We start from the raw sequence: 16,971 nt of genomic DNA on the forward strand, positions 1-16,971 counted from the left end.
TTTGCGCCACAAAAGCGCCGGGACTTTCCGGCTCTTCTGGGTGCTCCGCGGCAATTAGTGCGAAATCCGCGCAGATCCTGCGTGGTGAAGAGGGTCGTCGCTGCTGATTAAGGTGAGTGCGAAAACGACCAGAGAGAACAACAGAGCTTAAAATAAATGTTACGTGTATTGCGTGCAGCCTGCCATATGACTCACAAACCACTTGCTTAGTCCAAAGACACTGTTAACCATGAGCAGTTCTCTGAGGATTTAACAAGTAAATAGCGAATAGTAAATAGATTCATCTACATGATTCATTCATTGATTTTACAAAACAGCTTGCATTCAATTTCCCCCCCCCTGTAATCACAGTTCAAAAAAAAAAAGGGAGGGAGGGAGGGAGGGAGGGAGGGAGGAAGGAAGGAAGGAAGGAAGGAAGGAAGGAAGGAAGGAAGGAAGGAAGGAAGGAAGGAAGGAAGGAAGGAAGGAAGGAAGGAAGGAAGGAGAAAAAGCTGTTTCAAATGAACCACTTTCCCTCTAGCAAAGCTATCAAATCCAGGAGCAGCTCCATAGTCCCACCCCACTGTGGGATGTTACAGTTCCAAAACAGTTCTTGCTAATGCTTCTGGTATAGCCTCTAGCAATAATAAATGCAGCACAGACAGCTTTGTCTTGAAGCCTTAGGGCAGGGGTGGGGAACTTTTTTTCTGCCAAGGGCCATATGGATATTTATAACATCATTCGTGGGCCATAAAAAATTATCAACTTATAAAACAGTGCTCCGCCAAGGGAGAATGATTCAGGCCAGCAAAATTAATGCAAATAATTGTTTTTCTATTTGAAGCCTAATCTCACACACACACACACACACACACACACACACACACAACCGGCCTGCCGCCCTAGGCAAATGCATAGGTCCAGGGCATTTTTGTAGAAAAGTCCAGCAGGAACACATTAAACTACATCCCCTAATATTAGCATATTAGGTCACGCACATATTAGCATATTAGGCCACACCAGCTGGGATAATCAAGTGCAAACTGAACTGTGACAGTAACTTTTCCAGGCCCTGCAGCAAATCTGGCCAGCCAGTCGGGCCCCAGGGAGGCTGTCGCACAGTACATCTTGGCCCTGTGATCCCTGCCTGACCCTGGGGAGGCTACTGCACAGCGCGGCTGGGCCTCATGATCCTCACTGGCCAGCCAGGCCCCAGGGAGGCTGCCACATGGCTCTGTTCGGCCCAGCAATTCCTGAGGGCCAAATCAAGTGACCTCGAGGGCTGCATATGGCCCTTGGGATGGAGGTTCCCCACTCCTGCCTTAGGATACAGACAGTGGTTACAGAGCCAGTGAGTATAGTGGTCCAAGTGTTGGACTAGCATCTGGGAGATCCAAGTTTAAATCCCTACTCTACCATAACAGCTTTATGAGCGACTATTGGCTAGTCATTCTCAACTTAACCTACCTCACAGGACTGCTGTTACCAGGAGAAAAACTGAGAAGGAAAAAGAAGAAGACTGCAGATTTATACCCCGCCCTTCTCTCTGAATCAAAGACTCAGAGCGGCTCACAATCTCCTTTATCTTCCACACTCCCCAACAGACACCCTGTGAGGTAAGTGGGGCTGAGAGGGCTCTGACAGAAGCTGCCCTTTCAAGGACAACTCCTGCAAGAGCTATGGCTGACCCAAGGCCATTCCAACAGCTGCCAGTGGAGGAGTGGGGAATCAAACCCAGTTCTCCCAAATAAGAGTCCGCATACTTAACCACTACACCAAACTGGTGGTGTAAGCTGCTTTGAGTCACTATTAAAGGGAAAAGTGAGGTATATGTTGTTGTTTTTTTAAAGTGACACTGCTATTTATTCCATGCAATTATAACCAATGGCAACTTCCATACCAAGAGTTCAAGATCTGTGTGACTCTTAGGGCACTTCCACACCCACTAAACAACACACTTTCAGTCCGCTTTGGGATTGAATCTGAATGTGTGAAATGGCAAAAACCACTCACAAATGGTTGCTGAAGTGGACTGAAATTGCATTATTCAGCATATGTGAAAACGCTCTTTGTATTTATATAGCCCAGCCTCAGGACATAAGCCCACCTAAAGCTTCTTCATCATCCCTTTATTCTTTGACTCTAGTTTTCCAACAGCCCATGTAAAAAGATGCAGGAAGGCTGCTGGAAAAGCTGGTCAACAGGTCTTAGTTCACTTGGAGAAAATGGCCGCTTTGGAAGGCAGACTCCAAGGTATTAGGCCCCAATGAAGTCCCTCCTCTCCCCAAATCTCACTTTAGGCCTTCCCAAAATCTCCACATAGTTTTCCCATCACAGAGTTGGCAATCTGACTATATCATTGATTTTCAAACCACAAAAGTTTTAATAAATTTAAAAAAAACCCTCCAAGTTGCCCTGCACACAGTTCAGAGTGCGCTGCAACATCTTAAGAGAATCAGGAACATTCACCTCCTCAGCGTCTTCCCCGCCCAATGGAATCCAGGCTAGTCGATAAAGGGCTACGTCAGAGGATGGCGGCTTCCAGTTGGCTCTAAAACTATCTGTGGATACTTCATCGATTTCCAAGTATTGAGGGGCTGGAACTTTTTCTGCAAGACAGAGGAGAATCACGCAAGAATTCTAGATATCTCTACAAACATTAGCTTCCAAGTAGAACTGTCACCCGATGAATTACATCTTAATTGATTCATCACAGGAGCTTTAATTGTTTTATAACATTCACATATTGATGAGAATAGTTCCAAAGGAATAATTAAAAAAGCAAACTTACTTTGTTTTCAGATGACAAAGTGTGTGTTTTAGCAGGCAGCATCTTAGATGAGTCCTTCCCTCATGTCAAAATAAAAAAAGGGAATTCCTCTTCTAAAACCACCTTATGTGGTTTTGTATGTGCTTGTATTAAACTTTATTATTATTTTTCAGTCTGTAGCCCTACGTGGTTTGGAACCAGGGTACCAGAAATACCGTCTTCTCCCAAATGTTCCTGCCTGGGAATTAAGATCACAAGGAGAGGCCCTCTTGACTGTCTCATCAATAAAAAACTAATTTGGTGGCTATATGAGAGAGGGCCTTTTTAGTGGCAGCCCCAAGATTCTTGAACAACCTCCCCACAAAGGTGTCCCTGGCTCCCTTAGTTTTGATTTTTAGCAGGCCACTAAAGATGGTTTTATTTAGGATTGGATTAAGTTTAGTAGCAGTCCCAAGTATTGATTTTAATGTTTTAATGTAGCTGATTTGAATGTGTCTTTGGGTACAATCACACAAGGAATCTGGCCCGGCAGTATCCCAGCTTTGCAAAAGCCAGTATTCTTTGATGTGTGCCTGGGCATTCATACAGCTCCTGCTGTGCTGCCGTAGAGGCACTGGCTACACATGCACAGGAGGAGCATTCAGACTGCTCACATGCATGTGGGGATGCCTGCAGCGCACGCCCAGCCAGGAAACACGTCCCATGTACAATTTAGAGATTTGCTATGGGGAAGTGCCCAGTAGCTATTTAATCTGGTCCCAGCCTGTTCTAAGACAAAGTAAGGATGGGCAGGACTCAGGAGGCAGATGTGTCCGTGTGATTGGGTGATCCTGGAAGTGCCCAGTTCAGATGCCACCTCTGCCATAAGCTGGGAAAGGGGTCTTAACAAAAGCTACTGTCCAGTTTGGTAACTGATCCAATAGGAATAATAATATTAACCTACTTTGCAAGGCGATCATAAAGATTATGGAGATGAAGTGACCTGATAACCTCCAAAGCACAAAAGAAATGCCATACGTTCTTCTTATTATTAACTGGGGTTTGTGCATTTCTTCTTCTTCTTTTTTTAAATGGAAAAGACTACTCACTGGGAGGTGCATCTTCTCTTTTGACAGGAATCTGTTTGAAAGTTCTAATTTGCAGCAAAATTGTGCTTTGTGATTCAAAAATCATTGCAAGCTCACACTGGAAAGCAAACATTTCTTAAATAAGCCCGGAGCAGTTAGCAGTTAAAGTATCTACATACTTTATTTAGTGCATTTGCAAAACTTGGCTTGCTTTCAACTGTTCTGTGTTTTAATTTCCCTTTTTTCTTTCTATAAGAAATGTTTTTTGTAAAAAAAAATCCAGTAAAGACTAGCTGTTTCAAATACCTATTTGCATTTGCTTTCAGCATTCAGGCTGTCAGATGAATGAAAAAGAAGGAACTGCAATTCTAAAAAAATCACAAAGCGAGATTAAGGTAATTGCAACATTTTCCAAGCCCTACTTGGAAAAGCTTTAAAAAGTGCAGCCAGACTCACTCGTGGTGAAGCTGCCAGTAAGTGGCTCCGATTGCCCTTCATCATAGAGGGAGAAAATTGCAACGGTATACTCCGTGAGGGATGTCAAACTCTTTAGCGTGTGGGTTGAAACATGACCAACCTCCTCCTGCAGAATAAAAGAGCACAGAGGATGAGAAACAATGTGATGAGTCGCACAGCATACTAATTTGGCTTGCACTATTTACTCCCAGAACACAAAAGCTGAGTTTGTTTTCAGCAAGTGTCTCTTTAAGATCACTTTACTGCTCAAAGGAAAAATAAGAATCTTGGATGAGAGCCTAAGATATACCCTTTGGTGAGTTGGCAAGAGCCCCATTTTAAAACAACGTGCTTCCTCCCTTTTGACTACTCTGAACAGAAGGGGAGCGGAAGGGGACTCTTCCCCCCAATCTGCAATGTCACACACCATCACAATCCTATCTGCTGAATTGGGCAACTACAGCTAGGAAGAAGGGAGAACATGGAACATATGCACATTTCCCTGTATAAGGTGCACTTGCACCTTAGGTTTCTACGGACATGATCACCCAAACTTTCCACCAACATTCTGGGGAAAATGAGGCAGAGAATTTGGAGCAGCGCAGATAGAAAACAGTGATATACACTTGAAAAATACAATTTAGAGCATCAACATCTTAAAAGCTTTGAAAATACATTTATCAAGATAACATGGTATTGTTTGCAAAATGTGTGGTTCTATTCCACTTAGAGTAGGGGAGAGGAAATTAAAAAAAATATATCTTTTTTTTCCCCAGTAGGGAAAAAGACAGGTTCTTGTACTGAGTCTGTCTTTTTTTCCACTGGGGCTTAAAGTAGCCCAGAGAGTGGTGTTTGCAATCAGGAAATGGGGCAGGGGGAAGAGCTAGCCTGCAACCCCAATCCATCTTGGGTCTCCGTAACCTGCTCTTTCAAAAGACAAATCTTGAGCTCCAGTCAAGGAACTCCAGAATTATGTGTCTCAGACAGAAGGCATCCGGGAAAGCAGAAGGTGCCAATCCTACTTCTTCACCTTGACACCCAAAATTCATTCCACAGCTTAGTACAAGAATGTGTGTGCATATATATGCACTTGTGTCAGGGTTAACTTTTTGACCAAACTTCTTTCAAGATCGCTTATTTCTCAAGATTTCATAGAATCATAGAATCACAGAGTTGGAAGGGACCTCCAGGGTCATCTAGTCCAATTCCCTGCACAATGCAGGAAACCACAAATACATACCCCAAATTCACAGGATCTTCATTGCTGTCAGATGGCCATCTAGCCTCTGCTTAAAAACCTCCAAGGAAGGAGAGCCCACCACCTACCAAGGAAGCCTGTTCCACTGAGGAATTGCTCTAACAGCTAGGAAGTTCTTCCTAATGTTAAACTGGAAACTCTTTTGATTTAATTACAACCCACTGGTTTTGGTCCTACCTTCTGGGGCCACAGAAAACAACTCCACACCCTCCTCTATATGACAGCCCTTCAAGTACTTGAAGATGGTGCTCATATCACCTCTCAGCCACCTCCTCTCCAGGCTAAACATCCCCAGCTCCTTCAACCTTTCCTCATAGGACTTAGTCTCCAGACCCCTCACCATCTTCGTCGCCCTCCTCTGGACCTGTTCCAGCTTGTCTATGTCCTTCTTAAAACATGGTGCCCAAAACTGAACACAATACTCCAGGTGAGGTCTTACCAGAGCAGAGTATAATTAAGATATAAGAAATAAAATAATACTTGCATAACAACCAACATCTGAGGCAACTGTGAAGGACAGACTAACACCACAACAATGGCAAACCTTTTAGAATTTTTTTGCTTGTAAACCTACTCTGGGGCACACTTCGGGGCCTGGAACTTTGCATCATGCATTGAGCCAACTTCCTTCACCTAAAGGAAATACATCCTCTAAGTCCCACTTACTATCAAGTAGGATATAGATATTTTGCAAGTCCTCTAAGTCCAACCTACTATCAAGTAGGATATAGATATTTTACAAACAGGACATATATTTTTCAAAATCAATTTATTCGAAAATTTAAAAAATCTGTTTACCTCGTTGGTTTCTGTTCCATCTGTCTTGACATACATAATGCGATAACCGTTCACTTTTTTAGAAGCAGGATCCCAGGACACCTTGGCTGAACTGTGTTCAATATTTGAAAACCTCAAGTTTCGTGGTGGGTTTAAAGGCACTTGAAGAAGAGGAGAAAAGTTCAAAATTCTGAACATTTTTTTTCTTTTCTTTTCTTTTGGCAGCTCTTAAACATTAAGACAGGCAGTTTTAAAGGCCCCTGAAGTCAAAGCACTTGAGTTCAAGCTGAATTCAAATCTGAAGGACCTCCGTCTCTCTCAAACACCTCTGCTGCTTCTCCCTTGCCAATCCTCATGACTGGAACTGCTTCCCAGAACACCTGTATAATGCCGTATTCCTCATTTCCTTTACATTTCTCCTCAAAGCCCACCGTTTTTGTGAACTCTTTGGCACAACACTTCACTCCCACTTTCCTACAGAAACTAAGGCCTAAACTACATTTTACACTTCAGCACGAGTTTGTCACAGGGAACTGCAGCCATACAGTTCCAAAGCAGCTTTTTATTTAAAACAAACAAACAGATAGTATGTAGTTTGCTTCTCAGACACATAGGGTTGCCAGCTCTGGGTCAGGAAATATGTGGAGATTTGGGGGGTGGAGACTGGGGAGGGCAGAGCTGGAGAAGGAAGAGACCTCAGTGTGAAATAACACCATAGACCCCACCTTCCAAAGCAGCCATTTTCTCCAGGAGAACTGATCTTTAGAACTTAGAAACCAGTGGTAATTCTGGGAGATCTCCAGTCACCACCAAGAGACTGGCCACCTTCCAGATGAAACACACCTTCAGTTTTGATATTATATGTTTTAGTAGCAGAAACAACTTTGGATCAGAACACTTGGATACCTTGATATCATCACCAATACTCCCTCTAAGCTGTGGAGTCTTGTGAGCAAAAATTCTACTTTGTGAGCTGGCATTAAAGTTGTGAGTGAGCGATTTGGCTACTGCATATGTTAGTTTTCTGGGGCCATCCTTCCTGAGCTAAGACAAAAGCCAGAGCCTCCTCTGTAGTGGCTCCACGCTGGTGGAATGAGTTGCCGGAAGAAGTTAGGGCCCTGCGAGAGCTCATACAGTTCTGCAGGGCCTGTAAGACGGCACTCTTCCATCAGGCATTTGTAAACTAGACTGCTGGCCATTACAGTTTTTAGGCAACATATGGACCACCCCTTGCAATCTGCTGTACAGCAGTAGCGAAGAGGACAATCTAAGATCTGCTTTACAGAGAATTATAAATCTGAAACTTAAGATCATAGCACTGAAATGTTAATTATTCTATGTATTTTATGTTTTTATGGTTTTTACGTCCCACCACTATGTCTACTCATGCATATGCATGTCTATGTAAGCTGCCCTGAGCCCGCCTTGGCAGGGAGGGCGGAATATAAATAAATAAATAAATAAATAAATAAATAAATAAATAAATAAATAAATAAATAAACAAACAAACAAACAAACAAACAAACAAATAAATAAAAAAAAAAGTGTGTGAGCTGGAGGCTAAAAAACCTATGAGCTAGCTCACACTAACTCAGCTTAGAGGGAATATTGATCATCACAGAGTATGTGCCAGCCTGGGAACTTACAATTTTGAACATACTACAGTAGGACAGGGATCCCCAACCTTTTTCAGCCTTTGTGCACCTTTGGAATTCTGACCCAGAGTGGTAGCAGCAATGAAAAAAATGGTTGTCAGAGCCACACAGAAAAAGAAAGCCTATGGGCAGGGGAGAAGAAGAATGATTTTTAAAATGCACTAGGAAATAAGCATGAGAGAGAATGACGAAACAAACAAAATAATGCTGTTTCAATCTGCATAGCCATTGGATCTTCAGTAGCCAATCAGAAGACCTGCTGGGCAAGAGTCTCACCTGCTTTCTAAAAACACTTGGTGGGTGCTGAGAAAGGAGTTGGCAGGTGTTACAGCATCCATGGGCCCCACACTGGGGACCCCAGTATTGGGAAAACTTCCAACAGAAACATTGCAGAAAGATGATTTAGGACACACTCCCAGTAAAATTTTGCCTTTGGGAAAGATCAGCAATTGCGGGGTGTGTGTGAATACATGGTAGAATTTGGAACGCAGAAGTACGGCTGGCAAACAAAATGCAGACCAATTAAACAGGGGCATCCTGTCAGCAGTGAGAGGCAAAGAAATTTCAAATTGGGAGTGGAGGATAAAGATCATAGCAGAACTACAAGATCTTCTCTGGGATGCATTCAAGATCAAGAGAGCAAGCACAAGCAGGTCTACTAGTTTAGACTTACTCTCAAGGAAGTGCTCATAGGATTGCAGCCTATACTTCCAAAAGTGTGTAAAGAATTGTTATTATGGTTATTTTTATCTCTTTTGATAATAATCAGTGATACAGGTGGTTTTGAGGAAAACTCACATATGGTTGGAAACTTCAATGGAAGGGGTACATTCCTTGGCTTCCCTATACAATGCCTCCAGGAATTAAAAGAGCTCTTCTGCTCTCTCATTTTTGTCACTTCTGTGCCTCTATTGCTTTTTTTTTTTTGGGGGGGGGGGGGTCCTTTTCTGCACCTCTAGTGGTCACTTCAATATTACATTGCTGTATTTGCAGCATTTCCCCCTGCACTTTAAAACTGCAGGGAAATGTGCAGGATATTCAGACCGATTTCCCACTAGTCTTATGCCTCTCTCACTCTCCTCTTCTCCGCGGGCCTTCTGTGGGATTTCACACTATCTGCCCCGGGGCTGCAACTCACTCCACCTCTTTCGCGCAGCAAACAAGATCCTCTAAAAACCAGTTTTTGTTTGCCGCATGGAAAAGGTGAAGCTAATTGCAGCAAGAGCAAAACATATGTGTAAAAGACACCCCCCCCCCCAAAAAAAGCAACAGGAGCATACAAGCAATGAAAATGAGAGTGATGGAGAGCCCAGTACTCTATGCAGAGTTTAAAGTTAGAAGTTCATCTTCAAGCAAGTGAAACCCTTTTAGAGTTTTGCTTTCAGAGTTCACAGAGGAGCACCAACTACATACATGTCGTTTCTTGTCCAGTAAGAGGATCACTGGCTTCTTCTCCAAACATTGCATAAACTGTGACTGTATATTCTGTATTGGGCAGCAATCCCTCCAGCTCAATATCTCTTGAGCTTTCTCCAAGTTTCAGCTGCAAAATGCAAAACAGTTCATAAATACATCTTTACCACTGGAAGGTATCGCAGACAATGGCAACTAAAATGATCTGTGGGTTGGAACACCTTCTCTACAAGGAAAGGCTAAAGAGTATGAGGTGTTTCACCCTAAAACAGTAAGAAGACTGAGTGTGGGATTGGAAAGGAGATGACAGGAGTTAATAGCATTATGCACAGGGTGTAGAAAATGAATAAGAGAAAACCTCTTCTCTTCTCATAAGGCTAGAACTTGAGGGTTACCCCACAAAGGTGATGGGATGCAGACTCCAGACAGATGAAAGGAAGTTCTTCTCTCAGGTCGTTTTCGCACTCACCTCCAGCCGGCGCGACCCCCCTCTTCACCGCGCAGGATCTGCGCGGATTTCCCACTAAATGCCACGGAGCATCCTTTTGCGCCGGAAACTCCCGTCGCAAAAGCCTTTTGCGCCGGAAACTGCTTTTTGGAGGTTTACGTTTGAGCGGCTTTTGCGCCGGGAGTTTCCGGTGCAAAAGGCTGCTCCGCGGCATTTAGTGGGAAATCCGCGCAGATCCTGCGCGGTGAAGAGGGGGGTCGCGCCGGCTGGAGGTGGGTGCGAAAACGACCTCAGAATGACTTGTGGGATTCACTACAATGCAATATAGTAATGACCACTGGTTTTGGGTTTTTGCCAACTGGCATGGCAGACCCCTAGGTATTTCCAAGGCAAGAAATGTTCAGAGGTGTTTTACCATTGAATTCCTCTGAGTAGTGACCCTAGTACCCCTTAGTGGTCTCCCATTCTATTTCCCACAATGGCCTGCATCCTGCTTCCCATAGTGGCCAAAAAGATGCCTCTAGGAAACCCACAAGCAGGGCATGATGAATAGCCCTCTGCTGTTCTGTCCGCAGCAACTGATGCTCAGAGGTACACAGTCTGGGAAGCAGGATGCTGAATGAGATGGACCTTTGGTCCATTCAGCAGATCTCTTCTTATATTATTGTACTGATTAAATAGTACATGTAGAGCAGGGGTCCCCAACCCCTGGGCTATGGACTGTTACCGGTCTGTGTCCTGTTAGCAACTAGGCCACATGGGCATGGTGCTCTCGGGAAGCTGAGAGCGGCAGGACAGTGCGTCAATGTGTGCTCTCCTCTGAGCCCAGCTTCCTAGCTCTCCTTCCAAGCCTGGGCCCAGTCTCCCCCCCATTTAAAGACCCCCATGGGGGGCAGGGATGGGGGTGCACATGGGGGGGAGTGACAAAAGCCCCAGTGCCACACACACCCAGTCCATGGGAAAATTGTCTTCCATGAAACCGGTCCCTGGTGCCAAAAAGGTTGAGAACCGCTGATGTAGAGGAATGGAAAACGATGGACTTCTGTTTAAAGGAATGGTGTGCAATTATAGTAAGATAAGAACATTCCAGTCGGGTAGCTAAATTAATCTACTGTACCAAAACAAAACAGAAATAGGGTATCAGTATCCATTAATGTAGGGCTGATTCACAAATGATTTTTTTCCCACTTGGGCATCCCTCCCACACATCTGCTCTCCAGCTTGATTATTATAAACAATTTGAAAGTGTAACACTGCAGTCCTCTGCAGTTACTATGGTTTAGCCTATTAATCGCAGTTGACTTAAACTGGAGAAACTCCATATAGAACTGCAAGTCATTCAACTCGCTTTCCCACAAAGCAGAGGCTTCCAGGGCAGATCTGTGCTCTTCTGCCACCATCTTGAAACAACAGCTGCTGATTATTCTGTGCAGAGTGGCATTGAGGCAAGGATGGAGGGCAAATCATGAGGCATAAACACTGGAATCCCCACTGGGGGACAAGCCATGGAACTGGAAGCAAGTTTTAGGGGAAGAATGGTGGGCAGGAAATATATTAAGCACCCCTTAACTCATGGCTTCTCTTCCACAAATTGCTCCCTTCTTGACACCACATAGGAGAAGCAGTAACAAAAAGAAAGCGAGATGTGAATTAAGGTAGCGGCAGAAAGGGCAGTTCTGTCCCCAAGACATACAAACTCAAGCTTATCTAACTGGAGGTCTATAAAACTCTCCATGATGAAAGGCTGAAGGCGCCTAGATACAACACCTCTAAGTTTGTTGACATATCTGCCCATGTCATGTTCTAGTTTCATTTTTACAACTAGAGATATTCCTCAAAATGGCAGCTGGAATAGGCATATTGTAGAGAAGCTGGGAGGCAGCTATGATTAATGTAGTAAAAATTCTTTCTATAGGGTGAGGTCCAGGTACTGTAAATGCAGTTTGCAATTTTAAATAAATGTTGTCGTCCCTTGAGCATCTTCACTGGGTGTTGCAATCGTAATAACGACTGGCTTGTGGGGGTTTTGTTTTTGTTTTTAAATAATCTTTCCATAGGGTGAGGTTCTCAGGCTTGCTAGGATCAGCAAGTTTGCACTAAAGGGGTACCTGCCCATAGCTGTAATTCTTGCAAAGAACAAAACACAAGTCTCTGCGGGTCCCTAAGAAGTTTCAGTGCTCTTTTCACTACCGTGTAGGATGTTTAAGTCTTCTGACCTGAATGGATACAGAAATATAAAATCCACAGGTAGAGAAACTGGGGGTGGGAAATGGTTGGCTACCAAAGTTTTCTTAGGTGGACTGCATTTAAGGGAGATCAGAATCCCTGCCATTCTCTACAGAGAATTACAGAGTACACAAAGGTGTCCTCCGGTTGGTTTAATGGCGAAGGCATAGCTAATGTTCACTAAGTAATCCCAAGTATATATTCTTCATAAATGCCTTGCAAGATCAGATCAAAGTCCTGCATTCTTTGCAGCCACCAGAAGTCAAGTACTGAAGCAGAATTTTGCCAGTGTTCTGTGGTCTACTCCTTACTCATGGTGGAAAGTGTTGTCAAGTCACAGGCAATTTATGACAACTCTGTAGGGCAGGGGTGTCAAACATACAGCCCAAGGGCCAGATCAAGCCCCCAGAGGGCTCCTATCGGGCCCATGAACAACTCACTGTCATTTGCTTCCTTTTCTCTCTTGCTTTCTTCTGCATCACAACTTGCTTTGCCAGGCTTGCTCAATTGCAGAAGAGCTACAGAGCAAAGCCTCTATTTTCTCCATTGGCTGACCAACACAAGAAGCAATTTATGTACAAAAGTTTGCAATGCCCAGCCTTTTTCCCCTAGGTCCTAAGCTCAAAGCATCAGTCATGAGATTTCTGTAATGAACATCAATAAATCAAAAGTAGGTTTGCAACTTACAGACACACACCTGAACAACACCTGGACAGCATACTCAGGATTGCTACAGCACAGACATTGTCTCCAGATTTTGATGCAATAATTCAGAGCAAGAGGTGTCAGTTATCAGAAACTGTTAAATAAACAAAGTATTGCAAGAGTGCTAATCTTTTAAGCATATTTTATTTTAAGTTTTTTAAAAAAACCTTTAATTGTGTTTGTCTGTGTCCTTTATAAAGTTTTTTATCTCCACTACCTGACATTAAGTTTTAAGACACACGTGGCCCAGCCCGACAAACTCTCATCTATGTCAGATCCAGCCCGCATAACAAATGAGTTAGACACCCCTGCGTAGGATTTTCAAGGCAAGAGAGGAACAAAGATGGTTTGCCATTGCCTGCCTCTGCATAGCAACCCTGGGCTGCCTTGGTGGGGCTCCCATCCATGCATTAACCAGAACTGACACTACTTAGCTTCCCAAGACCTGACAAGATCAGGCTAGCCTGGGCCATCTAGGATAGATGGAATAGTATTAATAAGATGTTTCATTCAGGAGGAATGCTTTCTTTCCCCAGAAAAATACACAAGCATTTCAAAGCAAGGATTCATCGTGCCTTACTTAATGAACATACAGAATTACAGAGACCTGTTGACTGGTTGAGAGAATAACAGTTCTGATTGACACTAAGCACTCTCACCTCCTTTTCATCTGCCGCTAGCCCATCAGTAAGAGGAGCATACAGAACCATATACCCAGTTGCTCCTGATACGCCATTCCACTTTGCTTTCATGCTGCTATGAGACACGTCATACAACTCCAGGTCGGAGGCCATTGGTAAAGCCACTGCAGTGGGGAGGAAAAATACACAATTGTCCAATAGTTTCTTTGAAGGGGAGGAGTGGCATTACTTCTTCACCCAAAAAGTAATTAACATTTCCTGCTGCAGGAAATGGTGGTGGCTACAAGCACAGACAGCTTCAAAAGGGGATTGGATAAACATATGAAGAAGAGGTCCATCAGTGGCTATTAGCCACAAGGTATAGATCAGGGGTGGCCAAACTGTGGCTCAGGTGCCATGTGTGGCTCTTTCACACACATTGTGTGCAATGTTCCCTCTAAGCTGTGGAGTCTTGTGAGTAGAAATTCTACTTCATGAGCTACTTGCATTAAAGATGTGAGTTACTATACATTAGTGTGCTTTGGAGGCATTCTTCCTGAGCAAAGACAAAAACGTGTGAGCCAGAGGCTAAAAAAACCCAGGTTGCTTACCTGTAACTGATGATCTTCGAGTAGTCATCTGTGCATTCACACCCATGGGGATAAGGTGCCTGTGCCAATCTCGATCGGTACGTTAAAAAGCCCAGAATTTTCGTGCCCCGCTCCCAGCGGGCCTGCGCAGAGCTCCTACTGGGCATGCCCACTGGGCGGGGCTCAGACATCCCGCCACCAGTTCCTTCTGACTGCTGTCCAAAACATACTATGTCCAGGTGGACCGACAGCAGTGGGAAAGGAGGGCGGGAGGTGTGAATGCACAGATGACCACTGGAAGATCATCAGTTACAGGTAAGCAACCTGTTTATCTTCTTCATGGTCTCTGTGCTTCACAACCATGGGAGAATAGCAACCTTTGTCACGTTCTCAGGGTGCAGGCAGGCAGGAGTCCAAAGCCAGTCCAAGGTCAAAGTCCAGGATATCAAGCAGGAGCAAGTCACCAAGCAGGAGCAAGTCACCAATGCAGAATCACAAACCGGAATCAGAAGTCAATGTCCAAAAGCCAAAAGGTCATGGTGCCAAGGAAATCAAGCCGATCAGGATCAGGAATCAGGAAGGAGCGTGGATGCAAGCCAGAGAATAGACTTGTTGCTTCCACAGGTCCTGGGTGGGAGCTATATGGGAGTCTCAATCAGCCTGCTCCCTGGGTGGCAGTGACTCTGCTAGAACTCAGGGCTGAGAGATCTGAAGCATTGGCGTGCCTCATGTCTTTGATCTGAAAGTTCTTTCTGGAGCCTGCTTTGAACTTTTGAGATGGGAGGAGGAGAGCTTGGAGGAGATTGATCGTCAACAGCTGACACTGGTGCCTGGAGAGTGATTGATGGGTCAGCTGCTGTTTGTTCAGCTGAGGAACTGGCTGGCAACTCCTCCAGGTCTGTTAACCCTTCCAGCTCCTCCTCGTCAGGGTTCATGACACTTTTAGAGTCAAATGCTGACTTGTTGCAGAACGCGGCTTCCAAGATTGGTCAGATGACTGTTTCTGGAACGGTCTCTTATTCCAGGGTTTATGCCAGGGCTTGGGCTTGGAGGATCTGGTGGTCGATGGTACCCTTAGGTTACAAGAAGTTTTAATATTCTTGTCCATTTCTTGTAAGACAGAGTCCGTAGTAGCATGCAGGATGGTGGAGGTCCCTGTCAAAGCCGATGCTAAACCCGTTGGGGTTGGTGAAGGAGTGCGGCTGGTAGAAACGCGCTCCTTGCGACTAACTTTGTCCTTCTTGTGCTTCTTCAGCTTATCCGGTTTAGACCCCTTATCCTCCCTGCTTTTCTTGGCAGGTGTCGAGGATTCCGACCGAGATGCTGAGCCCGCACGTTTAGGGGGGCGAACGACGTCGGAAGGCAACTGGCTCAAAGAGTCTCTATCAATTACCGGAGTCGTGGTCAACGCCAATGTTGAGGGCGTGGTCAACAGCGCCGTCGATGCCGAAGGTATAGAAGACATCTTGCTCGGTGTGAGCGCCGATTCCATCAGGGCGGCTGAAAGACGCGCCGCTCAATTTTTTCTAGTTTGCTTAGAAAACTTGACACAGTGCTGACAAGAGTCCACACGATGACTTCCTCCAAGGCAAACAAGACACAGCGAGTGTCCGTCCAGAGGGGCGATCTTGTTGCCGCAACACGTACAGCATTTAAAAAAAAACCCAACGCTTTTCCATAAGCCAAAGCGTGGGGAGGGACAAAAAGGAGGGGGGAACCCGGGGGGGGGGTAACTAACCATCTAACTAATAAACTAACTTTTTTTTTTTAGGAACGAGGAACCGGGAAAGTGGAAACATGCATAGAAATTTCTAATAAGGGTAAGTATCGACCAGAGAATGAAGAAACGAACTGCTAGACGCGGCAGTCAGAAGAGAATTGGCGGAATGTCCGAGCCCCGCCCAGGGGGCATGCACAGTAGGAGCTCTGCACAGGCCCGCTGGGAGCGGGGCGCTAAAATCCTGGGCTTTTTAATGTACCGATCGAGATCGGTGCAGGCGCCTTATCCCCATGGGTGTGAAGCACAGAGACCACGAAGAAGATCTGTGAGCTAACTCATACTAATTCAGCTTAGAGGGAACACTAATTGTGTGGCTCTCGAAACCCCAACTGCCCTGTTGGCTGGCATGGAAAAGGCATTTCTTTCTTTAAATCACATATCCATGCCAAGCCAACCAGAGACTTGGAAAATGCATTTAAAGGTGCTTTCTTTCCACCTCTCCTTTCCCATCTATTTTTCCTTCCTTCCCTCCTTCCATCATTTGATATTCATGTCTTGTGGCTCTCAGACATTTGATGTTTATTCTATGTGGTTCTTATGTTAAGCAAGTTTGGCCAACCCTGGTATAGATGGAATACTATGTCTGGGGCAATGACACTCTGTATTATTGGTGTTTGAGGGGGGCAATAGAGGGAGGGCTTCTGGAGTTCTGTCTTTGCTGTTGGACCTCCTGATGGCACCAAGGTTTGGGCCACTGTGTGACACACAGTGTTGGACCGGAAGATCCAACATGGCTTCTCTTGTGTTCATTAACTTCCAGTAGGCATTATTCTCTTGCAGTAAACACAATCGATTTTATTCAGGTTGAACAACAAAGGTAATTGTTGTTTTTAGGAATGAACAGTAGTCACTAAGTATTCAGGGCAAGAGATGTTTAGAGATGGTTTCCCATTGCTTGCCTCTGCGTAGCAACCCTGGACTTCCTTGGTGGTCTCCCATCCAAATATTAACCAGAGCCAAACCTACTTTGTTTCTGAAATATTCGCTGTATATTTTTCCTTATACTTAGCTGTATAATGTTTAAAGTCTCACACATACATAAATGTATTTACTGCAGCTGGTAACCACAGTGCTCAGTGAAGATTGTGTTTAATGTACTCCGTACACAAATATGTAGGTTTTCATACTTGCAGTTAATTTTAATCTGTCACCATCCTCCCACCAAAGCCAAATATGTAAACTGTAATTTTCCCCACAAACTCTCACTGGCGCTGCAAAGAAAACACG

General features: G+C 44.6%; 1 protein-coding gene across 4 annotated transcripts in view; it reads right to left on the reverse strand.

Annotated features, from left to right (window-relative positions):
- Positions 1-16,971, reverse strand: part of COL14A1 (collagen type XIV alpha 1 chain) — a 193,319-nt gene that overhangs the window by 108,560 nt on the left and 67,788 nt on the right. For all 4 annotated transcript variants that reach the window (XM_060243265.1, XM_060243263.1, XM_060243262.1 and 1 more), the window contains 5 exons: positions 13,414-13,559; positions 9,376-9,505; positions 6,329-6,468; positions 4,273-4,399; positions 2,449-2,588 (listed from right to left, as the gene is read on the reverse strand). In XM_060243265.1, coding sequence (XP_060099248.1) covers positions 2,449-2,588; positions 4,273-4,399; positions 6,329-6,468; positions 9,376-9,505; positions 13,414-13,559 — 683 coding nt within the window. The remainder of the gene's footprint in view (positions 1-2,448; positions 2,589-4,272; positions 4,400-6,328; positions 6,469-9,375; positions 9,506-13,413; positions 13,560-16,971) is intronic.

The sequence above is a fragment of the Heteronotia binoei genome, chromosome 7 (genome assembly GCF_032191835.1).
Source record: "Heteronotia binoei isolate CCM8104 ecotype False Entrance Well chromosome 7, APGP_CSIRO_Hbin_v1, whole genome shotgun sequence".
In the NCBI taxonomy this organism is placed as follows: domain Eukaryota; kingdom Metazoa; phylum Chordata; class Lepidosauria; order Squamata; family Gekkonidae; genus Heteronotia; species Heteronotia binoei.